Source organism: Lactuca serriola, chromosome 2, assembly GCF_051521515.1.
Source record: "Lactuca serriola cultivar US96UC23 chromosome 2, Lser_US96UC23_V15, whole genome shotgun sequence".
NCBI classification, from domain to species: Eukaryota; Viridiplantae; Streptophyta; class Magnoliopsida; order Asterales; family Asteraceae; genus Lactuca; species Lactuca serriola.
Genome location: NC_136409.1, coordinates 173,574,390 through 173,600,972, shown reverse-complemented (window position 1 = coordinate 173,600,972; position 26,583 = coordinate 173,574,390). Strand labels below are relative to the sequence as shown.

Genomic DNA, 26,583 nt, shown 5'->3' with positions numbered 1-26,583 from the left:
AAAGACCTATTAAGACATTTCATTCAAGTATTCATTACTTCATATGGTTTATATTTTCAAGTTGATTTTGCTATGGATTTAGATGCTTGATAATACGTGCATCCTAAACAATAATAACCAAAACTCAATAATTTGTAAATTAAAACTTTAGTTTAAAAATGTAGCTCCAATGATCTTTATCTTCTAAAGATATTAGTACCATAAATCAAAGAGAGGTGAATGTATACTTTAACACGGACGAAGGATCTATCAAAGAACAGGTGATGAAATTAGAAACAATTTTTTTATTTAGAAGCTAAAAAATGCAAAAGGTAATTTATTTTGGACTAAACCTGCAGATCATCTAATAGTATAAGGATCAAATTTGTAATTTACTATCATACGCCGGAATATATAAAGTATAAACACAAACAAACCACCGAAAATCGGATCCAATTTTAGGGAGCGAGAGTGTGCGTCAGTGTCATCGGGTATAGCTCTCATTGTCAGTTCAGATGGCAAATTTGTTGAAGATTGTGAAATTTACTTGTTCCAAAACGCAATTTCGTTCTCAATATTGATTTGAATGTAGTGAACAAGGCGTCAGGCCTTTTCAGAATTCGCATTCGCGAAGTCTTGTAGGTTTTATGATTTGAAGATAGGCAAAGGTACCGATTCTGTATCTCCATTCGCCTGCGTTCCATGAATTACTGGTAATCTCTCATTCCTTCTTTCATTTCTGCTATTTGGATCTTCTAATTTCTCACATTTTTACCCCTGTTTAATCGCGTTAGTGTTATCCAATTTCAGCTTCAGTCGGTCTGATCTATTTGTTTTGCTGTTAATTGATGGAATACGGTTTACGCAGTTAATTGAATTTTGGTTAAATCGCAATGGAAGGATTAGGTCTCATGGTCTTCGATGGAGATGAGAAATTTTAAGAAAAAAAATCAAAACGAAGCATCAATTCATTCATTCAAGGCTGTAAATCTATTTTAGAAAAAGTGGATTTCCGTTCGATAAATGTTATATAGACTTCAAATCTGTTCATTAACATAGATCTATTTCATCCGATTGACGATTGGTTTACTGCTACGCAAACCTGATTATCAAATTCATTTAGATATATGATTATACAATAATTTCGTATGGTTTTTCTTTCAGATTTACAACAAATTGAAGTCATCAACTCAAAGTGGTTCTGTTTGGAGATTGATTGAATCATGTTCAGGCAGTCACCACGTAGAAACGGACGTAACAAAGGGCTAAAAGTGAAACACGTTCTCCAGATCTCATTATTGCTTGGTGTGAGTGTATGGCTGCTTTACCAGGTCCACCATTCAGACGACAAGACACCATCAGTCCCATCACATATCACAAACAAGCTACACAATGTTGTTAACAAGGACATGATGAGATTGGGTAGAAAAGATCTTAAACCAAAAGTGAAGCAACCAACTGTTCTTCAAGACAAAAAGGAACCCGAAGAACATCAAGTGGATGAAATCGGCAATGAAACTGAACCTGAAGATCTTGTTCATGATCATGAGAGTGAAGAACATGAAGACATGAAGCATGAGGAAGATCGTGAGAATGAAGAGGAGACTGCAGAAACAGAACATGAGCTGATAAAGATTAAGAAGACTGAGTTGAACAAAGAAGAAGGAAAACATAGTGATGGCGGTGAAGAAATCAAAGAAAAAGTGGACGAAAAGGCAAACAATGAACAAAACAAAGTTATTGTTCTTGAGAAGGAAGATGAGAAAAAGATGAATTCAAGCATGAAAGTTGAGAATGTGTCAAGTGAAGTGGGACCCAGTGTGGATCTTTCATCACAGAAAGTGTCAAAGGAGGAAACTATACAACATATGAACACAAGTCAAGATTCGAATTTGATGCCTTCTGTTGACCTCAAGAATGCAGTATCAGTGAATAGAAACTCAGAAGATTCAATGAATTCGAATGGGGAAGATGAGAACCAAAAGGAACAGGAATCAAATGAGAATGAGAATGAGAATAATGAAGAGTCTGAAGTGAAAAATGAGGAAGGTGGTGTTCTAGAAGAAGAGAAAGAAGCTCTTACAGACTTGGGAACATTACCAGAGAGTGGAATAGGAGGAAGCAGAAGCACTGAAAACACAGCTGCAGAGTAGAGTGAGTTTTTTACTTTTTTTTTTTTTAATTAAGTATTTTCAATTTTCTATTCTTTAAGTTCTTATAGAAATATGGATGATTTGGAGCCCTATCGTTGGCCAATTATTGAATATGGATCTATCCCTATCTCAAAGATATAATGATTCTGTGTTTGACAAGGTTTTCATGATACAACGTGGAACAGCAATATGTAGTTATTAAATTTTGAAAAATTAAATATCCTCCTAGTTTTTTGAATATATATATATATATATATATATATATATATATATATATATATATATATATATATATATATATATATATATATATATATATATATGTTTGCTTCAATATTGCCAAAATAAAAACCATATAAAGTGAAACCTCTATAAATTAATATTGTTTGGATTATGATATTTTATTGTTTTAAAGAGAATCAACTAATATTTATTAATTGAAAGAGAATTTTGTAAATTTTTTAGTTAGCTAAAACACAGACACTCTAAATGTTACTCCGAAACTGCATTTTTGTTCGCTACTGCGCTTGAACCCTTAACCCTTTAAGGAATTTAGATGAACTGATTTGTAAAAACAACATTCTCGAGCTCATTAATTAATGATCTCAGCTATCACAAGAAAATGGATTGTCTTCGAAAAAACAAGACAAGAAACTTTGGAATTTGGATGCAATATGAAAAGTTTAAGATGAGTTCAATTAAACTTCAATTTTCAGAAGAAAAAAAAAAAAAAGACACTCAGCATCTTATTTATCTTATATCATTAAGAATATATTTGACATGTCACATCTAGCTTATAATAATGTGTTTCAAGAATCTTAATGAGATTTTTAAAATTTCCCCAATACTAAACATGCCCTTTATTAATCATAATAACCATTCAACATACTCATTTTACTATTTGAATAAAAAAACAATTAAAATATTAATAAACAAGTGAGATCATTTTACATGATTATTCGTAAATCAAAGTATTTTCCATGCTCTAAAGTTCACAAAATATACCGCTTATTAAAATTAAAATATGATAAAACAATTTTATAAACCCATCACTATCAAAATACACGGCGATGACATTTGATCAAGAGGTCGGTTAACATCTCTAATAAGTGAATTCATAAAATATCCAATTTTCATAAATATGTCTTTTATGCAACTTTTAGCTTTTTCCAATGACTCGGTTAATTTGATTATGTATTTTCATACTATCCATTCATTTAGCTTTCTAAATTATAAACTTGTACATGTTTTGCAAAAAACATGTGGTTACAAACCAATATCTAAAACACATAGTTATGAAAATTTTGTTCAACATCTTCAAACCTTGAGTCTTAATATTTTTACAAAGCCAAAGTTCCATTTCATGAACTCTTATTTGCCATAAAAGAAATCTCTGAGAAGCAAAGTATAGAAAAAGAAACAATCCATTGAAATGAGGCAAATACAAGTTACAAGTACCAACCTCTATGAGAATCCAGTCTGAATGATAAAAACAATAAACCCAATCAAACAGAAACATCAAGATTGTTATTCTGAAATCTGAATGCCCTTCACAACCTCAATTTGGGCATCAATGGTGTTCCTTGACTTCAAAGAGCCCATCAGGACCTGCAAATTATACAACAATAAAAATTAGTAAACATCAACCAAATTACCAAAGCCAATGAACTTTCACTTCACATGCATCAAAACTTACCCCATGGAAACTCCTTGTTACGGATGTGCATGTATGGATATGCCTACACACATAATACAACATCAAATCTTAATAAAGATGAACACCAATGTCATGCTATTACAAGGATGCAAGTTTCATAGAGCAATGGATAACTATTTAAACATATGTAAAGCTAATGAAATAACCAAAATTTGAGCTTACAGGTGGTTCTTCGAAATGAGGATGACCCTTGGATAGGTTGACAAATGCAAGAATCGAGCAAGCAGCGATTCCTGCATATGTAATTTTCTCCCATTTCGCCGCCTCACCTGTAAATACACAAGCAAATCCATAAGTCAACATAGCATAGTTTGTCGCCATTTTCGATAATCAGATAACAGAAATTCAAATAAATTTCGACTAATCTGAAATTCAAACCCTAAAATGCACAATTGTGACAAATAAAACCCTAAATCGGACAAGATGAAATCCTTCAGATCGGAATACTATGCGATTGGACAGGACAAACAAGGAATAACAAAAACTAAATCTTAAATAATGGAAGAAGATTAAAAAGTTAAAAGCTTAGAAACTAGAAAGTGTTATTGCATCATAAAGAGGAATAACAATCTTACGAGCTTCTTCTTCAACCGATGCACCAGCAGAAAATGATCTCGTAGATGCCGGATTCACGCGAGCGCCACCTCGAAGTGCCGTTCGAAGAGTAGATCTCACAATCGCCGTCGCCATCTCTCTCTCTATGATTTTTTTCTCGGACAGACACAGACTAATTTTCCGATGGGAATCGTGGAGTTCTTCTCTTCATAAATGGTGGGTTACCGAAGCCACTAGGCCCATTAAGGATTAGAGAATAAGTAAGGCACGTGCAGGGGGCGTGCGAAAAAAAAAATGATTAATCATAAAGGCAAAGAAGAGGAAAATGCAGGTTTGGTCCCTGTAGTTTGTCAAAAACAGTAAACTTAAATTTGGTCCTTTTTTGTCATTACAAAAAACTGTGTGTCGATAGTGGCTAAAATGTAATTTGTCAAAAACAATAGAAAGCATTTGATAGTTTTTTTTAACATGTAAATAATAGTTGTAACTTGTGATTGCTTTTCTGTTGTTGTTGATGTTTTGACTTGTAACCACCATAGTCGACTTATAGTCCAAAAATAACTTTTAAAATGATCAATTTTGTATAAAGCATAAAGACTTTATTGCAAATAATGTCTTTTTTGTATTTATTGAAAATGTATAAAAGATGGAGTGTTACATTTGTAGGTGAAGGTTTCGTTTTAACTCATTCCCTTTTTGTCAATGATGTCATTTTTGTAAAGTTGTAGGTGAGTGGTCATACCAAAACACGATAAGTAATGTTCACATTTTGAGATGCTTTTATCTTCACTAATACCTTTTTACTAGTTTTCAACAACATTGAACATTCTATCATTTTGAAAAATTATTCACCTTACAAACTTCTGTAGGAAGAGACTATAAAGATATGATCATTTAGATGAAAGCAACAAACACAAATGTTGTTGAATACTGAGGAGTGTCTCTTATAGAAATGAACAAAAATTGATGATGGTGTGGTACTACTGTTAATGCACTTATTACAAGTATACTTCTACATCTAAATAGAATGAAATTGTCAGCAAATGCAATAGTATGAGTAATGCCTTTTCAACACCGGCTTTGACCCTCTCTAACACAATTGTAATTGTTGTACTCAAAGTCAAACAAAGAATCCCCACCACCACACTCGTTTTCAATCTCAACCGTTCGATCTTCCTCTATAGTCAAACAACCAAGCGACTCCATCACATCACCCCTGCTCCACCCCGCACGTAATAACATCCCCGACAACATCCTAACGTAATTTACACCGCCGGGGCCGCTCTCATCATCAGACGATGATGACCACGACGACGGTGACGGCGCCGGCGATGAAGATGAAGATGATGATTTCTCATCTCCGCCGTTCATTTCCATCACCATCATCATTTCATCTACATCCTCCTCTTTCCACCCTCCGTTTCTTAACTTCAACCGAACATCCTCCAAAAACCGCCGCAACTCATTCCCTCCCCACCACCTCTTTTCCGTTTCGCCACCATTCACCGGAGTAACACGACGGAGATCAGTTAACTCCGTCCAAAATTCTATCGTTCTAGACTCCGTAGCCGCCCATAACGGCACACTTAAAAAATGACCCAAGCTCCTCGGCCTCAGCACCCCTCCTTTGAACTCAGTCTGCTGAAAGAACCCAACGACGTCGTAACTCCACAACCTAACATCCAAACCGTTCACGTAAAAGATTGGATTCCCTGCCACACAGGGGATCGTCGGGATATAACAGTTCCGGTAAACCGGAACAAGAACCGGGACATATTTCAAGAACTGTTTAGCCAATTGAACAGCATCATCATCTTTCTCCGGCCGATTACCCCATCGGTTATCCCAGAATTTTCGGCGGTGGACCTCCTTAAGAACTCCCAAGATTGGGAGATTAATCAAGAGATCGAGTTGTTGGGAGGAAGACGATCGCCAGTTGGGAAATCCTTGGCCTACTGGAAGGCCTTCCCGGAGAATGGAACGAAGGTCAGGCGGGAATGCGAAATTGAATGAGGCTTCAATGGCGGAGAGCTCTTGTTGGGTGAGACCTTGGTCGATGGGAACGTTGGAATGGTGGTGGAGATTGGCGATGAGGTCTTTGGAATAGGCGGCAATGGAGAAACAGACTTTGGTTTTCCGTTTGACTAGTGGGTCTGTTATGGTGGTAGCCGCCATGAATTTGATCGGAGATGAGTTTTGGCGCATCTGAGGGGAAATGAAGAAGTCGTCGCCGTGGAGTGAGAGGGATTTGACTAGAACAGAGAAGAGAAGAGAGAGATAAAAAGTACGTAAACGTATGAGTGAAGTCGCATGAAAACTGGAACGCTCTTCTTCTTATTTGCATTATATATATGTTTTTATTTATAACATCTGGTCCATTTTTTATTTTATTATATTTATTAATTAAAATTTAATTTAATTGAATGTATTAATGGTTTCAGTTTTTTCGGTGTTTGATTGAAATCATAAGTTAATCCAAATGAATCCATGAAACATGCCCCGGAATCGTGTTGTTTAATTTGGGAGCTACGCAAAATTCTTTATATTTCTTCATGCCGGCATCCCATTTTATCAACTATTTTCATTTTTATTATCTTATGAAAACAAAATTTTCAAAACAGAAACAAACGAAAATGAAATCTATACACTATAATAGAATCGAAAGACAAAAAACTTATGTGATTGTATGTATAGACTGCATGGTGATGCCTACTAACCAGTTTCCTAAAAAGTTTTCTAAGAGAGAAATTATTCGGAAACGGGTATCTCTTAAGAATACAAAAATCAATTGTTGAACATATTTAAATTTATAAACGTTAGTTGGATTTTGATTTTAATTTAAATTATTTATTTTCCAATTATTTGTTTTATATCATTCTTTTAAGTTAAGTGTAAGATGATTATCATTTTGGATTTCCCGACCGCCCTGAATCATCCACAGTGATGTATAAGACGGTTGGCGTGATTACACAAGGTTCGTACCCAAATTTGATTAATCGAAAAGCAGTGGCTGAGCTTGAACAACTAATTCGGGGGCCGAAAGTTTTAGAGACTAAAATTGACGTTCTTACACATAAAAAAACCAAATTTTTTTATTCGAAAAGTTGTTGTCGTCATTTCTGCTCTTTGCATCTTCCCCGACCCCTCGTCACTGCTTTCTGATCATGTCTCTTAGAGAGAGAATCTTGTGAAGCTGAGATGTACAATCTGAGGGAGTCAGGTCTTTTTCAATTGAATCATTAGTCTACTTATTCTCACACGAACGATTACTTGAGGGGAAGACAACGGTTTCCGTTTTCTTCATATTCAGGATGACCTTTCTACCCCACTGCTAATGTAGATTACTCTTATGTAGGATATGTAAGGCACCCAGTACTATTAGCTAGTTTCTACCCATCTCTCTAGGTTGGCATAGAGGGAGTGATCCCTAGATCATGAGACTCGGCCGGTTGTGACTCGTATGTCCAGCCAACGACTATCGATTCCTAACGAATCCATAGATTCTTCTACCATTCGACCAGATCTTCTAGATTGTATTCTCATTTTCCGGCCTCGAGCAACTTTACTAATAAGTTTTGAAAACCGAAGTATTGATAGGAATATCGGGGGTTCGAATCCCTCTCCATCCGCGAGGTCATAAGTTCTCTCTTGCGTTATCTATAGATAAGAACGAATCGGATCGACTTGACTGATATGATAGATGGAATGGTAGCTTATTTTATGATTTAGTTAGGACTCTGTCTCCCTTTCGTGATCTCTTTCTGGCGCAAAGAATGCCTACTGACAGCAACTTCCAATGGCAAAAGAAGTACTCTCCTTTGGTCATCGGGCTAGTTCATCTATCTATCTATCAACTCAGCAAAGTGGCTACGGGGATTCGATGTGTCATCTGCGGTTCTTAACCGATTCCTTCCAAAGCGGTTCACATGCCATCCGTCTTGGTAGATCCTACCCTTTTCCTTGCTAGTAAATACCGAACTTGACTGTGGTAGGCACAATCGCTTTCAATGAAAATTTTGCTTGAAACACCAAAATACCTAAAATTACCGTTCTTACACATTAAAAAAAACCATTTTTTCATCAATTAAACACCAAAATACATACAAAAAGAACTACAACTCAGCTCGACGACCTTTAAGATCTTTAAATTCATCGATTACTGACTTCAAATAAAATTTTTCAGTAATTTCTTTTTTTTATGTAAACCATCAAGTTGTTTGCTAGAAACTCACATTTCTGAGTTTCCACAAAATCCTTGCATATGTCAGCAATAGTTTATATACCACTTAGTTTGAGATTCTTTATCATATCTGTAGCACCTGGTTCCTGCTACGTAAATCTTATTTGAGTATTCTCTTTTCTTTTAGCCTTGGACTCGGCGAGTCATAGGTCCGACTCGCCGAGTAGAGTTGGGACCCGGGACATGTTTAAGTTGGCGACTCGGCGAGTCCATATTCCGGACTCGGCGAGTCACCGCTGTTGGATGAAACCGTAAGTTTCAGGGGTCTGCACCCTATTTAAACCTCATGTCCGCCCCAAGCCAGCCCCCATTCACCCTCAGAGCTCCCAACCCTCGTTCAAAGCTTATTTCCTTGAGAGTTTGAAGCATTTTTGTGTGTCCTTGAAGGATTTGAGAAGGAAGTGGAGTAGATCAAGAGGAAGGGAAGGAAGCCAAGCATCTTAGTGTTCTCTTAGTGATTCCTTTGAGGTATAACCCTTTTTCCCTCTGATTCTATGCTTATTACTCCATTAAGTCTTTCTTGAGCCCTTCCCCAAGCTTGTATGTGCAATATAATTCGTAATAAGTTGATTGGCCTTTAGATCTATGCATGATTGAGCTCCAGGAGCTCAGATCCGTTGCCTTTATGGACCCATGTTGCTTGTTCACCCTAGATCTACTCTTTTGGTGCATTTTGATCCCTAAAACTCTCATTGGTGAATATCTACACGTAAAGTTGGAAACTTTACGTGTTATTCATGCTCTAGGAACCCGGATCTGTGAATGACATGGACTGGAATCGAGCAAAACCGCATATTTAGTGACTGCATGGCAACGACTCGGCGAGTCGTTCATCTGACTCGGTGAGTCTGCTCACGAGTCTCCGAGTTTGTCCCTTTTTGTAGTATCGAGTGTGAGCAGTGAGTCGGGGTGCGACTCAGTGAGTTGGAAGCTGAACTCATCCATGAAGGAACTCGGCGAGTCATTGCCTTGACTCAGCGAGTTCAAGGCAATCTCCTTAAATCAAGAACAGACTCGACGAGTTGTTCATACGAATCGGCGAGTCACAACATAAATTGTTCATCGGATGAAGATGAACTCGGCGAGTTGTTCATACAACTCGGCGAGTAGGATGAAGGATTTGGACATCAACTTAGAAGGAGAACTCGTCGAGTCAACGCCCAACTCGACGAGTAGAGACGGGTTGCAGAACAATTGTTTGGACAAGGACTCGGCGAGTCGGGTCAACCGAAAGTTGACTCTGGCCTTGACTATTAACTTGACCAAGAGTATAATGGTCAATTTGCCCGAGGGTCAGTTAACAGTGTTTGATTGAGTGTTTTGTGGGAATGATAGCCGGGGGATTTCCGGAGCAACGGCAGCAACAGACAGTCAATTCCCACACAGCCCAGCAGCTACTTCGAGGTGAGTTCTCCTCCCAGTAGGAACGGGTCTAAGGCACCAAGGCCGACCCGTGTAGACGAGATGTTAGCACTAGAGTGTGGGCCGAGCCCGTATCTCTTGGTTTAGTCGATTATGATATACGTGCCAGTATGATAGAGTTGTCCGTACTTGTTGTCTGTGTGATACTTGTATGTTATGGGTTAGCGGTTGAGTGTGGGCAAGGCTCGTATCTCTCCGAGGGTGGAGTGTGGGCTAGGCCCATATCTCCCAGATAGTAGAGTGTGGGCGAGGCCCGTATCTCCCGGCTAGCGAAGTGTGGGCAGGGCCCGTATCTTCATGAGTGTGGGCGAGGCCCGTAACTCCTAGTTGAATGTGGTATGTTATATGCTTGTAGGGTATGTGGTACTATGGGGGAACTCACTAAGCTTTGTGCTTACGTTTTTCAGTTGTTGTTTCAGGTACCTCTTCAGCCAAGGGGAAGGAGCAGACGCGGTAGCGGCTCATCACACACACACTCCTTGTTTCCGCATTTATGAGTTTGTCCTGGGATTGATACTCTGATATTTTGATTGTTTACCTATTGTGGATTTCAAGTTTGGTTTTCGTTGTGAATGGTTTAATTAAGCAATGTTTTAATTGTGATGTTTACTGAAGCAATGTTTTAAAAATGAAATTTTTGGACGTGAAAATTTGGTCGTTACAAGTTGGTATCAGAGCCCTGGTTTGAGGGATTCGGATACACCTTCGGGGGTGTCTGGACTCAAATCGAGGGATTAAAAGATTTTCTAAAAAAAATTGAGAAAAGAATTTTGAGAAAGAACGAAGTGTGTGATGTGCGCGACCGGCCGAGCTCAAGTAAGTATTCCCCAAGGTACCCATACAAGTTTATGTTATGTTTATCAGTTTTTGTGGAACAGCATGCTAGAATAGGACTAAGGATCTAGGAGTGATGCCTTATGTGCCTGCTTTATGTGTTTCAGCTGTATGAGAATTGCATGCTAGTATTGAGTAGACAGCAAGTAGGATAGCCTGATTAGGTTATGCCTGATGGTATGAGCTTAGCATTGTATGCTAGTACAGTTCCTGTAAGCAGATAGAGTTGATTGGGATTGTTCCCTTAGTTTGAATGCTGCTTGCTTTGTGCTTCGTGGGACTCTGAATGGTGGGAGTTAGCCATTAGGTGAATACGTCATGTCACATGTGATCATGGTTGAATAATATTAGAGTGCTGGATCTGGCCCTATTGCGCAGCTCTCGTTTGAGTCTAACTGTTGTAGGAATGAGCCTGTTACTCGAAGGATTATCCGAGCCTCACCACATGTGATGGTATTCAGGTAATGGTTAATTGGCACTACTAAGAGGCCTTCAGCAGCTGAGGGCCTGGTAGGGTGGAGCCTGAGATTTCCCTAGGGCAAGCCTAGGATAAGTATAGCAGTGATCAGCCGTAGTGGAAGGGATCTGGTGGAGTCGAGGCAGTCCTTGAAGAAGGTACGGATAGATGTGGAAGGTAGTATGGGCCCGTACTACTGAAAACAGAGGATCCGTACCTGAACCAAGGAAAGCCAAGATAAGACCAGGGAACTTGTAAGTAGTTGTGATCCCTCAGGAAGTATTAGTATCGCTAATGATTGTTATTATGTATTGCAGAATGGTGGTACTTCGATCGAGGCCGATAGATGGCGGTTCAGGAGAGGGGTCAGGTTTGGGATCAGGTTCCGAGCTGGTGGATGAGGGACTACGCGAGTTTATCGCGTCAGAGATTACCAGAGGCATCCCTGAGTCGACCCCCATCATCTTTGGGTCGATCAAGGAAGGGATCATCGAGTTGATGGAGGATCGCCTTCGGGCATTCAGGAGTGATATGGCATCTAGCCAGTCGGGATCTTGCACACTGTCCTTCAAGGACTTCAGGGGCAGTGGTGCGCCGGATTTTCACGGGGCGAAAGACCCCATTGCTGCCAGGCGATGGATTGCCGACATTGAGTCTGCACAGATGATTAGCTTCTGCCCTGAGGGGTCGAAGGTGAGGTTCGCAGCGGGGTGTTTACGAGACCGAGCTAGGGATTAGTGGGAGTCCGTGGGGGACACATTGGGAGCCTCGGCTGTCGAGGCTATGACCTGGTCGGACATTTCGACCAGGTTCAGGGTGGAGTCCGCGCCAGCTGTCGAGCTTCAGCAGCTGGCCAGGGAGTTCTTGGATATGAGGCAAACGACGGAGACTGTGGCGGAGATCACCGCCAAGTTCCGAGAGAGGGCTTTGTTGGTGCCCCAGTATGCGGGTGATGAGGATATGAGGAGGACCCGTTATCATGACATGCTACAGGTTGACATCCGGGAGCATGTTAGCTTTTCAGCTTGCCCTACCTTGGACTCCATGATTGCCAGGGAGAGAGAAAGGGAGATCGATTTAGAGCACATTTGGAAAAGGAAAGCAGAGGCGGTTGGGGCTTCGGGGAAGAAGCCCAAGGGATCAGATGGGAGGCCGAAAGGCCAAGGGGGACCGGGCCGCTGCGGGAAATGCGGCAGGACACATGAGGGAGCATGTCGGATGGGATCAGTAGGTTGCTACAAGTGTGGCAAGGCAGGGGACTTCAGCAGGGATTGTACTACTCCTGTTGCGGCTATACAGACATCTGAGTTGCTGTGTTTCCACTGCAACCAGAGGGGCCACAAGAAGGCCAATTGCCCTCAGTTGACAGTTTCAGCGTCAGTGAAGGCGCCAGCTCCAGCGACCCTGCGGATCACGGATGGCCGGCAGGGCAAGGCAGAGCCTCCAGTGGTGAGGAGCCGGGCATTTCAGCTGACTACCGAGGAGGCACGCGCCGCACCCGATGTGGTGACGGGTATGATTCTTTCCCTCTGTTTTATTTTTATGATGTTATGATATTGATACGTGCTCTGTGTGTATATGTATGCATTAGGATCATTCCATGTGAACGGCATCCCAATTCAGATGTTGTTCGACTCGGGTGCATCCCGATCATTTGTTTCACTTGCGCTTAGCAAGAAGTTTCCTGAGTCGTCGGGCGAGTTAGATTGCCCTTTAGAGGTGGAGATTGCTGATGATCGATCGGTGCGAGCATCGATGGTATTTCGAGATTGCGTATTGCATTTGTTTGAGGAGCGCTACTTGGTAGACTTGGTTCCCATTCCGTTGCGTGGGAACAAGGTGATTATAGGCATGGATTGGTTGAGCCCTAATGGGGCGGTGATAGATTGTGCACAGCAGCTGGTGCGAGTCAGGACCCCAGGAGGGGGAGAGTTAGTGATTCATGGCGAGAGGCCACAGGGCGGACCCACTGTATGTTCAGCAGCGAGGGCTAGGCGCTATCTTCAACAGGGATGCGCAGGATATGTCGCGTATGTGATGGATACCCGGGAGGCGGGTAAGGCGACAGTGAGCGAGGTTCCGGTGGTTCTAGATTTTGTAGATGTTTTCCCAGAGGAGCTTCCTGGGATACCTCCGGAGCGACAGGTGGAGTTCAGGATCGACCTCGTTCCTGGTGCGGCTCCGATAGCCAAGGCACCGTATCGGTTGGCTCCTCCCGAGATGCAGGAGTTGTCTACGCAGCTGCAGGAGCTGCTAGACAAGTGATTTATTCGTCCGAGCAGTTCACCCTGGGGAGCCCCGATTCTGTTCGTGAAAAAGAAGGACGGGTTGCATCGGATGTGTATAGATTACCGGGAGCTGAACAAGGTAACGGTGAAGAACCGTTATCCACTCCCGAGGATTGATGATCTTTTTGACCAGATTCAGGGAGCATCTTGGTTCTCCAAGATCAACTTGCGTTCGGGTTATCATCAGATGAGGGTCAGAGAGGAGGATACGCAGAAGACCGCGTTTCGGACGCGCTATGGCCATTATGAGTTCGTGGTGATGCCGTTTGGGCTCACCAATGCTCCTGCCGCGTTCATGGTCCTCAGGAACCGCGTATGTAGACCGATGCTGGATCGGTATGTGATAGTCTTTATCGATGACATCTTGGTTTATTCCAAGACACAGGAAGAGCATGAGGAGCATCTGCGAGAGGTATTGGAGACCCTGAAGAGGGAGAGCTTGTATGCCAAGTTCTCCAAGTGTGAGTTTTGGTTGCGCGAGGTGCAATTTCTCGGACACCTTGTCAACCAGAACGGGATTCTAGTCGATCCGGACAAGGTCGAGGCCGTGATGAGATGGGAGGTTCCGAAGTCTCCATCTGAGATTTGGAGTTTCCTAGGATTGGCCGGCTATTATCGGAGATTCATTCAGGACTTCTCCAAGATAGACGTACCCCTGACACGGTTGACAAAGAAAGTCGTAGTCTTTCTTTGGGGACCCGAGCAGCAGGCTGCGTTTGAGACGCTGAGACAGAGATTGTGCGAGGTGCCGATCTTAGCCCTGCCAGAGGGCGTGGAGGATTTTGTGGTTTATTGTGACGCGTCCATTTCAGGGATGGGCACGGTACTGATGCAAAGGGGGCATGTCATTGCCTACGCTTCGAGGCAGCTCAAGCCTCACGAGGCGAACTACCCGACGCATGATTTGGAGTTGAGGGCGGTGGTTTTTGCCCTCAAGATTTGGCGACATTACCTCTACGGGGTTCGGTGTACCATTTACACGGACCACAAGAGTTTGAGGTACCTCATGGATCAGCCGAATCTGAACATGAGGCAGCGTCGGTGGTTGGACGTGGTGAAGGATTATGATTGCGAGATCCTTTACCACCCGAGGAAGGCCAACGTGGTGGCCGATGCGCTTAGCCGCAAGGCGGCGCCGATCAAGGATATTTACATGAGGATGACCGTAGTGACTCCCCTGTTGGAGCGGATTCGGGAGGCTCAACAGGAGGCTATCAAGGAGGAACATTGGAAGAGCGAGCGTGTTTGGAAAAGTTTCAAATTAATCCCTTTAAGTTTTATAGTTTAAATTAGAACTCAAAAGTTTTGTTTTGAAATTTAAATAGTTGAAACCCTAATGTTTTGAAAAAGGTTTCAAAACTTGCCCTCAAGTTTTGGAATTTAAATTTTGATTGAAAAGTTTGATTTTGAAATATTTAAATTCTAAACCCTAATATTTTGAAAGGTTTCAAAACATGCCCTCAAGTTTTGGAATTTAAAAGTTGATTAAAAGTTTAATTTAGGAATGTTTAATTCTAAAACCCTAGTATAGTTTTGAAAAGTTCAATTCACACCCTTATGGTTTTATTAATTAATTAAAGTGTATAATTAAAAGAGATTTAATAAATCCATAAAGTTTTGGTTTACAATTTAATTAAATTAAAAGTATAATTGTTAAATTTGACCACCTAGTATTTTAAAAGTGTAAAATACACCCTATACTATATATAACATTAAAAGTCTAACATTATATATATGTATGAGTAAAAGTCAGTCTTACCGTTAGTAGGCCTCATTCACGAAGCTGGTCTATAAGGGGTGTTTAAGGAAATTGCCTATAAAATGACGATTGAATGGGTATCCACTCTTACCCACCACACTCTTGACTAGTGGAGGGTCGTTAGCCAAACGGGTAGGATAGGACAGAAACCTTCTATTATAAGCATAATGAAGTATAAAGGTAACTAAATGCTTTCATAAAACTCCCAATCTTAGTTACTTTAGGCAAAAATGAATTGATGCAATTCCATGAAATTACACTTTGTGCCCTTGCAAAGATGTTAGTGGAGCGTGTGTGGTTAACCGGCACACTAAATGGTTCTAATCAAAGGTAGCAAAGGGTGACTCATTGTTTGTCATAGTTTGGTGGAGCGTGTGTGGTTTACCGGCACATCGAATAGGTGACTGTAACATGTGAGGGCACCATGTAGATTTGCATGGTTATTCACACCCGCTTTGTGATCCTCGGCATCCCAGTCACAAACTAGAGGGGCATATCGAGATTTAAACATGCCATTGAAAAGTTCAATGAATCTCAAAGGATCTAGGAGTTTTCAATACATTCAAAACTTAATCTATTTTTCGTTTTTATGGTGGAAAATTAGTGAATCGTCATTCACTTACCTTCAAATGTTCTGCAATTTGGGTTACGGCATCCCTCTCCCAAGTTGTAGAATATTGTGTTGGGTCCTAGCCCTAGTATATCATTTGGGTGATTTACTAAGGACTCAATCGATCAACTAACTTGAATTTGTTTTCTCCCGTTTTGTAAATGTCAAATTTCGACAACTATGGTCTTCCCAAATCCCGTGGAACAAGCATTCCACATGAAGATGATATTCCACGATTCGATCGAGGAATAAGAAATCATGCTTCACTTCCTCTTCCTCCTCCCATTGTTCTCCCTAACCCACAAGATCGAAGAATTGAAAGGTTCAATGTCACTAAAGCCCTATTGGAAATGAAACATGAAGATGGTAAACTCGTGTGTGCCTACGTTCTAGGAATGAAATCACACATCGATAGGTTGATAATGTTGGGTGCGTCATTCCTGGATAAGTTGGCTGTGAACTGGGTTCTGCAGTCACTTCCCGAATCATATAATGAGTTCAAAAGAAAGTATTATATGATGGATCATGACAAAAACCTCATTGACCTAACTTACATGCTCATTGCTGCTGAATCAGAAATGATTTGGCAAAGCAATGGAGCGTATTTGTTGGAAAAGTCAACCGACCATGCTTCCGAGGACGTTCTAGGAGAACCGACCTGCGTTTGCTGCCAAGAGAAAGGGCGTTGGATACAAGTCTGGCCTAAGAGCCTAAAGAGTCCAGAAGATGGGAGAGTCAAAGAGTATGGTTGTGCTTCAGGTAAAATCCACTATCTAACTCCATTAAGTTCCTATTCATTGATTCTTAATACATAATGTGATAAGATTGCATTTGAATGTTTTGCAGGATCAGTGAAATGAGAGGAAGCTTGATGAGAAAGCAAGATGAGTCTAATCACGAAGAAATGGATCTCGATCGCATGGATTCGAAGATTAGATTTGAGCTTAGAAAGTTATGATAGAGTTGTTAGGAATATTTGATTACATAGTTTTTCAGTTGATTTTGCATTGTAAGGACAAATGTTTTCTGCTGCTTTTATGAATAAAATAAATTTTGATTTGACTCATTTATTTATTTATTTCCTTGCAGTGAAATCGTTATGAAAAATTGATGTTTGCATATTTCTACAACGAATGAATGTGATTCTTAATTATGATAATTATGGAAATGTCGAGAATTTACCAAATAGGGAGAGTTTCTCATCGCCCAAGTTTCAGTTGGACAGAAACTTGGAATCATGCAACTTGGTTGTATGATGAATGAAAAAACTTTCACATTTGGGAAAATTAGACTAATTCGTTGACAAAGTGTCAAGTGAAGGACTAGGAGATCAAGTACACAAGGTTGTGTGTTGATCAAGTCCACCATAAGAGTAACAAAGATATTCATCATGATTTACTAAAGGTTTAGTAAATATGATTATACTTATAAGATTAAGTGTAATTCTGAATTGATTGAAAGAGTTTAAATCAATAGCAAACGAATAAGAAGAATCAAGTAGGCAGAAAGATAAAAGTTTCTCTATTCTAAGAAGAAGGGAGAGTACCTTTTATACTTTATGATATGTCTAAATGATTAAGAACCATATTTCAATTGATCCTCTAAGTAAGTCTTAGTACAATTGTATGTATAAGAAGAGGAATCAAGAATTGAAGAAATGGTTAAATCAAGAAGTCAATCATACTTCATTCCAAAACAAGTCTTAGAGTTAAGATTGTGACATTAAATGACAAGTCTTAGGAAGGTTTATAACATTCATCGAATGTAGAATTTGGAAAAAGGCTTTCCTATTCTCACACATTTGAAATTGGAAAGTTGTGATGTCTTGGATAAGACAAAGACCAACTAGGACCAATTTTATGAAATGTTTTGTCTTGATAAAGACTACACTAACTCTTTAATATTTGTTTGTCAAGAAACATTTATTGACAAGAGAATCTTATATGTCAAGGAGTCAGTGGGAGTCTTAATGGTTTTGAAAGGTTTCAAGAACAAATCAAGAATAAACCTTATCGATCATCACTAGCACACGAGTACAGGTTTACAACCTATCGTGTTGACGTTATCTTGTTTCTATGCCGTTCCAATCGAGTTAATTATGCATATGAGTTCTATGAGCTCTCATTTGAATGCATAAAAGGCAAGGACCTTGATCAATGAAAATTACATTGATAGGAAAGGGTGAGCTGCTTAACTACTTGGAAGACATTGTGGGCAGCCGTGTTACGATAAGGCAAGAAATCAAGATTGAGAAAGTTCGGTCCATATGAGTTTGAATTTGTCGTAATCTTTGGTTTTGACAAATTCACATGAATAGGAACACATACACCATTAAAATCTAAGTGTCATAAGATTCCCTCCTTCATGAAAATGACTGTGAGGAAATACTTTCACTAAAAGAGATTTTAAGAAGATAATGATTGTGATAATTGGATTCTCGAATTCGATTATGGTTACGGTATCCCTTTCCATGATTCAAATTATGTGAATTGACAATTAGTTTGAATTGTTTAAGACACACATATGAGCTATCTAAAGGAAAAGTGTATAAGTTCAAGAAGCCTTGATAAAAGATTATCAAAGCATTGTGTATTAGAAATATAAACTTAAAGAAATTCAATAAGCATTGTTCTTCTGAAAGTGAAGTTGTTTCTGAATACATGTCAAAGCTAGTAGGAGCATAAGTGTTATGTTTATAATAATCATCGTGATAGTGGGAGCATAAATGTTATGATTGCATGATTATTAAGGCAAGTATTGCAAGTTAGCAATATTAATTATAGAAAACAAGAGTTATACTTTGCAAAGTCGCAATGGTTGTTTTGCTATAATTAAGGGAGAGAATATTATGCTTCATTTCAAATCTAAAGGCTTAGGTTATGGAATGTTAATAAATTTAGTCAATGAAACATAGTGCGTTCTTAAAATTCGATTATGATTACGGCATTCCTCTTCATATTTCAAATTGAGAGAACGTAGCACATAAAATATTATGGCAGAAGTTTGATAAAGTATCGAATCTTTATGAAAGACATTATGCATCGTGTCGCATACGCTTCGGGTATAGGATCGTTGGCAAATGCTATAATATTTGACCATTCTAAAATTTTCCAAATGTCTAGTGCATTTAGAGGGAAAAGGACAAGAATCGATTTTGACTAAGATAATTAGACAACTATCAAAGGACAATCCAAAGTTCGCCGAGGATTGGTCGCTTGTGAGTAGTTGGAAGCATGATATTGGATGGACCATATCGACATTATTATGAATAGAAAAGGTTCTATTAAGAATGAGTTGTCATATGGAAAGGTTTCCATATTGGGAGTTAGATATTGAGAGTCTATGTCTAGATTAGAAACTTTTATGCAAAAGGATGTTCAAAGGAATATACTTTGAGTGACAGACATCACATCTATGGAATTGTCTAGTAACAATCTCCGATAGAGGACTTTGTAATTTCATTGGCAATAGTCCTTGTGACTTTAGTGCAGTGATATTACGAAAGGATCATTGCATAAAATGTTAGAATCTAGCATATTCTATAAGTGGCAAGAATTTGATATTCTTTCACTTGTAGAAAGGATTGGGAGTTGTGAAATGAGTATGATTGGTAATGAGTTCATTTGATATATTTCACAAAGTAAGAACCATAGGTAAACATTGTGTGCATGCTAAGAGCATGGGACAAGTGTGGTAATAATTGAAGTAAGAAGTTGATTATCCGAAACAACAAATAATGAGTAATCGATATGGTGATAAATAAAAAGTGTTTTGTTTATACTCAAAGGTTTGAGGACATATGGGATTAGTATTATTCTTGTGTTTTTCTTTGCATGTTTTGACTTCCTGAATAATTTAATTGGTTAAGAACAGTCAAATTATTCGAACGGGCCACAGTCGTTCATATGTTGGAAGTAGATATGAATGAAGACTGTCGTGAATTGGTGTGTGGATTGTCTAAAGTGTATTAGACATAAGCAAATGTTTGCTGCAACGTTCATGAGTGCTTATGAATATGATTTGAGCATTGGATTAAACCCACACTCACTTGGATCACTTCATGGATTTGTATCACGAGTGATTGGTGAGACGATAACATCTTATATTCTTGAAACTGAGATGTCTGAGTTGTATCTTGCAAGTCGGTTGCACATTGATAATATGTAAATGCACCAGTAACTTGGTGTTATAAAACATATTGTTGTGTGTGATTTGGTGAGTGAGTTCAAGCGAGCATTGAGTCAAATTTTATCCGTTCCTTTTATCCAAAGTAGGGTGAAAGCGATATCTGTGGGCCCCTCGATGATTTAGTGATGGCACCTAAGCGCTTGGCCAAGCCGGGACTAAATTGATGTGTTCAATTGTAGTCTGTTGTCAGTCGTCGTAAATCTGAATTTGGGAAACAACACATAGACAGAGAGAATTATTTAGATCCATGTCTCAGTCTATACGATATCTAGAATGGAGGAATATATATGATCCCTTATCTAAAGGACACGCGTATCTGATAAGATTAGAGTTGACAGCGGCTTTAGAAAGCTACGATTGCAGATCAGGATCTGAAGTCATACATGGAATAGTTATTAGACTTATCCAAGTGGGAGACTGTTGGATTAGTGTCTAAGTCCATAACTATTTTGGTATGTACTTGACCCGATGGTGCATGGTCCTTTTGGGTTGCCTTCACCAAAGCAACTTGATAGGATGAATTATGGAGAGAAAGGATTAAATATGATTTATTAATATATTATGAGAATAATATATTAAAGGAGAAATCATATTGTTTAATTAATATTAGTCAAGAATTAATAAGAATTAAGTTTGTGGCTAAACGACATTAATTAAACTTAAGGGACTAGAACTGTCAATTGTGTGATAGTTGAATATTAAGCTAATGGACTCCTTATTAAGGGGGTGGACGAATTCTATGGGGAAACCCATTAGAAATCGTCCAAAGGCCTTAAGGAAAGAGTCCATGGGTTGCTTAAGGCCTAAGCATCCAAATTAGGGTTTCCTTGTTAGATAACCCTAATAGCCTCACTATTTAAGGAACCCTTAAGCCCCAAAAACGTGGTGAACTTGTTCTCTAGGGTTTCCACACGTTTTGGGCAGCCTCCTTCTCATCTCCTCTTCATCCTCTTGCTCTTGGTGTTTGTGAACCATTAGAGGAGTGACATTTGTGACTCTAAGCTTTCTAAAGTCATTACAAGAAGGAATTGAGATTGTTATTACTATATAACAATCAAGGTATGATCTAAACCCTTATTCATATGTTATATTGATTAGATCTAGGGTTTTAAGTCTTGGATTAAAAGCATGTACAATAGAGAAACCTAGATCCAAGCTTTAGGGTTTGCATGAGCACATATGATGTCTTTTGGCTAAAACCCATCATAGAGTTGGTATTAAAAGTTGATTACATGCACTGTAATCTAGTCTAAGGATAAACTTAGACTTGTGGAAGGTACCTAGTTCAATTAAGTTTGATATAAGGTAGTCTCATTAGGAGAATATGCGTAACCTAGGAATGGAGAGTAAAGTTCTGTTCCGTGACACTTTCAGGTGTCGATGTATGGTAGCTTTGTATGGGAGTACGATATAGTATTCCCTTTAGGATGACCATATATGGTGGGTCCCTGATCAGACAATTGTAATGGTACGTCTGTATATTATTGGATAACCATAAATGGTAGGTCCTGTTTAGACAATTGTAATGGTATGTCTGCATATTCTTTATGACTTACAAAGGTCAATGAAGCCCCTAGCCGTGTAGTCAATCTTTTAACGGTTCATCAGGCGAGATAATTTTCCCCTTATAACCATGGCCTAGCATCTGTGAGGATAGGTAGGAATAAATATGTAGGAATGTAAGCCTATATGGATATAGAATGGTAAACAATTGGTTTTTCAGGTCTGATAATTAAGGAATATTATCATGTCAATATTGTGGGATTGAAATCCCTATGTATCTCACCAGGTTTCCCAACTTGACCCACTCAATTTATATGAATCACATGTATCAATACTTAAGCTACTAGAACTTGATTAGGATGCTGAGTGATTAAGAAACAGCCCGCAATAGTATTCAGGACCATTAAATCTTTATGTTGTAACTTATGTATCTATATTGATTATGACATCCTTAGGGTTTTTCATTTTGGAAACAAACATTTGTAATCAAAATGATCTTTTATATCTAGATTTTCTGCAAAAATAAATAAATGATTTTAAAAGTGTAAAGAAAAGTTTTAATTGGTTCTGAAAATTAGAGGATGTCACAGCTTGAGAAAGTATATCAGTTTTTCCCGTTAGTTCTTTCATTAAGTGAAGAATAAACACAAACTCAAATGATTTCAGGTAACAATAAGCTGCATCAACATCTCCGCATTGAGAATAAGTAGCAACATCATGAATTATTGCATGGAGAACAACACAAGTACAATCAAACATGTTAAGCAAACTGCAAACAGAACGAAAATGAGAACCCTAATCTGTATCACCAACTCTTCTTAATCTCTCAACTTGATTCAATCATATACCTGATTCGATTGCACCGAGTTCTAATAAATGTTCAATCTCAGTTTCCTTTTTCTTTTGTAACTCATCATGATGCTTACTGGAAGCACAAACTACATTAATTGTAAAAATTAAGTTTGTAAAAAATCAGTGTATAGGAATAACTTCCCTTGAAGCAGCCACTAGTGCTAGTTGTAACATGTGAGTGAAGCAGTGAACATAATTCAGATATAGACGATCCTTAAGAACAAGTTCCTGTAATCCATTCCATTCCCCTCTCATATTACTAGAGACATCATAAACTTGGCCATATATATATTACTAGCATCAAACTGATAGTGCAAAATCTGTTTCCACATATTTGTTTTCAAGGATAATGATAAGGTATCCCTAACATGAACCAAATCTAAAAACCTTTCTTGTATGATCCCTTTTGCATCAACAAATCTCAAAACTATGGCCATTTCTCCTTTTTAGACTCATCTCGTGACTCATCAACCATGATACAAAAGTATGAATCCCCCACTTCATTACGGATATGCTTCCGACCTTTATTTGCAAGAATAATGAGATTTTTTTTGAATATCTCCACAAGTATACTTTGAATTATAAGGAACATTCTCTAATATAACACTTGCAACTTCATCATTATAAGATGCTAGAAGTTTTAGTAGTTGAAGAAAATTACCTCGATTTTTGGAATTAGGAGTTTCATCATGTCCTCGTAAAGCACAAGCTTGGAATGTCAACCAACAAACTATGTCAATTGAAGCTTTTAATCATAAACGGTTCTTCAATGTTTGTGCTTTATTTTACTTCACTATGATATTTTCAATGTGTGTCTTGGTTCATCAAGCTTTCAGCGAATGCAACAACATCTCTATGTTGTAAACAACCAATGTGCTTTAGGAATGCACAAAATTTTCCCATCATTTACTTTTTTCCAATTTTCAAATCCTTTAATAGTAAATGCTTCGTAACCATGGCACACACTTGGTTTATAATTAAATACATAACAAACAAAATAATAAGAAGCATGTGTTGTTGGAGAATACTCTAACCAATTAGGGAAAATGTTGAACATGAAATATTGGAATCTACGAGAATGTTTCTTTGAACCTTTAGCATGATATTCTTGAAGACGTATTTGGAAAGGACCTAAAGTCATATAATCATGTCTTACTTGTTGCCTTAAATTAACTAGATAATCCCACATTTTTTTGTTTAGCGAGATCTCTTTCTAGATGCTTAAGATCCACTTCATTAGGATTTGATTGTGTAGCTTCAGAAATATCATTCTCTTGTTGATTTTCATGTTCGTACGGTTGCGGCTCACTTGTGAAGCTTTGTGACGTTTATTCTCTTGATTTTCATTATGAGTTTCTTCATTATCAACCTTCCTTTTGAAAAAAGAATCAATGGTTTTCATATTTCCCAAGAAATTGTAAGATTTGTATGATTGTATCTATAAAAATCAAAATTGAAATCATAAGCTCATGAACCAACAACCCAAATTCTGCAAAAATTCTACTAATGTTGCTCATAACAATCAGAAATCTAAAATTTGAAATTCTGAAATCCCAAACTCTCAAATTCTGCAAATCTTATTTCTGAAATCTCGAATTCTCACATTCTGAAATCATAAATTAGAAATCTCAAATTCTACAAAAGTTCTTTACTAAAAATGCTCCTAAATTCTACAAATCATATTTCTAAGTAATTAATTAATAACTAACAATGCTTCTAACAATCAGAAATCTAAAATCAATTAATTAACAACTATATGATAAAATAGAACTAAAAGTAATCGATTTGTTAATTCTGAAATAAAAACACAAACCTGATTAAGATTGTCGATTGCTGATAACTTATTACTTATAAGTGATTGATTCTAGGGTTCACTGACCAACTAATGAGCTTGATAACATCTAAAGAATAGTGATTAGCAAGGGAATAAGAATCGAGGGTAGGGACGAATCATGAATGACGCGTCATTAACAGACGACGATTGAGTTTTGGACTTTGGTTCGAACTATTGGAAATCACAAGAGGGGCCACATCCCAATTTTTTAATATCTAGCTTAATATGCATTAAAATATATAGGTTATTAACACTTCTAATAAAAAATCATGGGGGGGGGGCACAACCCCTCCTGATCCTTTATAACCTACGCCCTTGTCAAAAAAAATTATGTTTATTTAATTGTTAACAAATACAAATATAAGTAAATGAGAATAAAACTGTTAAAATGCAAGTGGAAGTGTTCACCTTTTATTATATCGCAACCAATTTCTTTTTACTTAATTGCTTCAATTTATGTTTCGTAAGTGATAGTTGTTGGTTAAATAATCAATCAGTTATGTAGTTTCTTTCGTAATAAAATTAGAACTATTATGCTCATTTATGACCTTGTGGATTCGACCTTTATTTGTCTTAACTATCTAGTAGCTTTTGTAACACATGAAATTTTAAATATTAAAATAATATGGTTTATAAAACATTTTTTTTGTTAATGGAGTCCATTTATAATAGATGGTCCCAAAATTTTCTCCTTTCATTTACAAATGCATTTATAAAAATATTGTTTCGGGTATCACAACCAATACAAAAAAGCATAGTAAAGTTGCAAGGTTGCTTACCTCATGAAAGTTATGCCTAATTTCTATCCATTGGGTCTTTGTTATCTGTCTCCACTCAGCTCTTTAGGTTGTATCTCAATACTTGGAATACATGGAATTTCAAACCAAATACGTAAGACACAGTTGTCTCGTGAGCTAAATGAGTTTAGATACAAAATCATTTGCTAAAACCAACTTAACATTAATTTATAAACAAAAGGAAAAACATATTATGCATGTCCTCACTCAATACAATTCTTTTCAGGCCTTCTTGAGTCTCAACTATCTAGTGAATCTAATGTCTATAAGGATCGCCCTAAATTGGGCTAGTCACATAAGTGACAAGTGTAATGACCCAAAAACAGTAATAAAATTTTGAATTTAAAAACCATTAATTTTTATTCATTGATTGTACCAAAAGCCATCATTCATTATAGTAATCCAAAACATTATAGTACAAATACATCAAGTACGAAAATCATATGGGGAGGATGTTGTGCGATCACGCCGAGTGCTTCCCTTTTGAAATGGAAGTACCTGAAACCATAAACATAACTGTAAGCATAAAGATTAACAAGCTTCCCAAATTACCACATACAACATACATATAATATAACAACATGTGGTTGTTCCGTATTAACCCTTGGGTCCGTATCAACCCAAAATAACAAGTAGTTGTGTCAAGTCCGAATCAACCCCCAAGTCCCTATCAACCCCAAGTCCGCAATGACTCCGAGCCCAAACTAGCTCAATACATAAACCATATAATCACCTCATGAAAAATCATACAATAGCATACAGTTTCTACTCATTCGATACAGTGGGTGGGCCTTGTTGCCTTCATCCCACTTTAAGGTGGTAAGAAAGACTCACCTCACAGACAGACAAAAAGCTGAAATAAAACGCTGCACTGTAACCCACGCTACTGGTCACCTTTATGAATAATAGTAACCAAAACTCGGACTATCATTCAAATACCTAAAATACCCTAGGTCAAACTCTAGTCAAAATCCAGATCAAAGTCAAATGTGTCAACTGGGTTGACTTAGTCAGTACGCGGGGCGTACTCCACGTGTACATGGGGCGTACTTCGCAGTTGACTGAGGATTGGGGTGGTGAACTTGTACGTGCAGTGTACCCCTCAGGACGCCCAACACACGCGGCTGCTTACCACCCCTCTTATTAAGTGCTTAATCCTTTAAGCACTTACGCCCAAACTTTAGATCTAGGCAACAAAATATGTTCTTAACCATAACGTTTCTAACTTTATGGTTTAGCATGGCTATTAATACCTTAAATCCATTAACCCTAGTCTCTTAACCCATTAAGGCAATCTATCACCTGCATGGAGAAAAACTAGTGACCAAAAACCCAACTTTATGACTTAACACCCCTCAAAACCTCAGAATGGTAACTCAAATGCCTTGGAGTACC

The 26,583-nt window shown here is 38.3% G+C and overlaps 3 protein-coding genes across 3 annotated transcripts; 1 reads left to right on the top strand and 2 right to left on the bottom strand.

The window, feature by feature from the left end:
• The first annotated feature begins 430 nt into the window (after window positions 1-430).
• On the top strand, window positions 431-2,273 carry LOC145087451 (uncharacterized). Its single transcript, XM_079025398.1, has 2 exons — window positions 431-692; window positions 1,144-2,273. Exon 2 carries the CDS (start codon window positions 1,203-1,205, stop codon window positions 2,130-2,132), a length of 930 nt encoding a protein of 309 aa, XP_078881524.1. The 5' UTR covers window positions 431-692; window positions 1,144-1,202; the 3' UTR covers window positions 2,133-2,273.
• Window positions 2,274-3,540: 1,267 nt separating this feature from the next.
• Window positions 3,541-4,620, bottom strand: LOC145087450 (cytochrome c oxidase subunit 6a, mitochondrial-like). Its single transcript, XM_079025397.1, has 4 exons — window positions 4,425-4,620; window positions 4,012-4,118; window positions 3,829-3,871; window positions 3,541-3,740 (listed from the first exon to the last, which is right to left on the bottom strand). The coding sequence occupies exons 1-4, from the start codon at window positions 4,537-4,539 to the stop codon at window positions 3,703-3,705; spliced, it is 303 nt and encodes a 100-aa protein (XP_078881523.1). The 5' UTR covers window positions 4,540-4,620; the 3' UTR covers window positions 3,541-3,702.
• Window positions 4,621-5,239: 619 nt separating this feature from the next.
• On the bottom strand, window positions 5,240-6,721 carry LOC145087449 (uncharacterized). Its single transcript, XM_079025396.1, has one exon. It carries the CDS (start codon window positions 6,607-6,609, stop codon window positions 5,473-5,475), a length of 1,137 nt encoding a protein of 378 aa, XP_078881522.1. The 5' UTR covers window positions 6,610-6,721; the 3' UTR covers window positions 5,240-5,472.
• Between the last annotated feature and the right edge of the window lie 19,862 nt (window positions 6,722-26,583).

Coding starts and splice junctions, on each gene's coding strand:
- LOC145087450 (XM_079025397.1), bottom strand. CDS start 4,539: ATGGCGACGGCGATTGTGAGATCTACTCTTCGAACGGCACTTCGAGGT. Junction 3,872..4,011: donor CTCATTTCGAAGAACCACCT/GTAAGCTCAAAT, acceptor TTATGTGTGTAG/GCATATCCATACATGCACAT. Junction 3,741..3,828: donor TAACAAGGAGTTTCCATGGG/GTAAGTTTTGAT, acceptor TATAATTTGCAG/GTCCTGATGGGCTCTTTGAA.
- LOC145087451 (XM_079025398.1), top strand. CDS start 1,203: ATGTTCAGGCAGTCACCACGTAGAAACGGACGTAACAAAGGGCTAAAA.
- LOC145087449 (XM_079025396.1), bottom strand. CDS start 6,609: ATGCGCCAAAACTCATCTCCGATCAAATTCATGGCGGCTACCACCATA.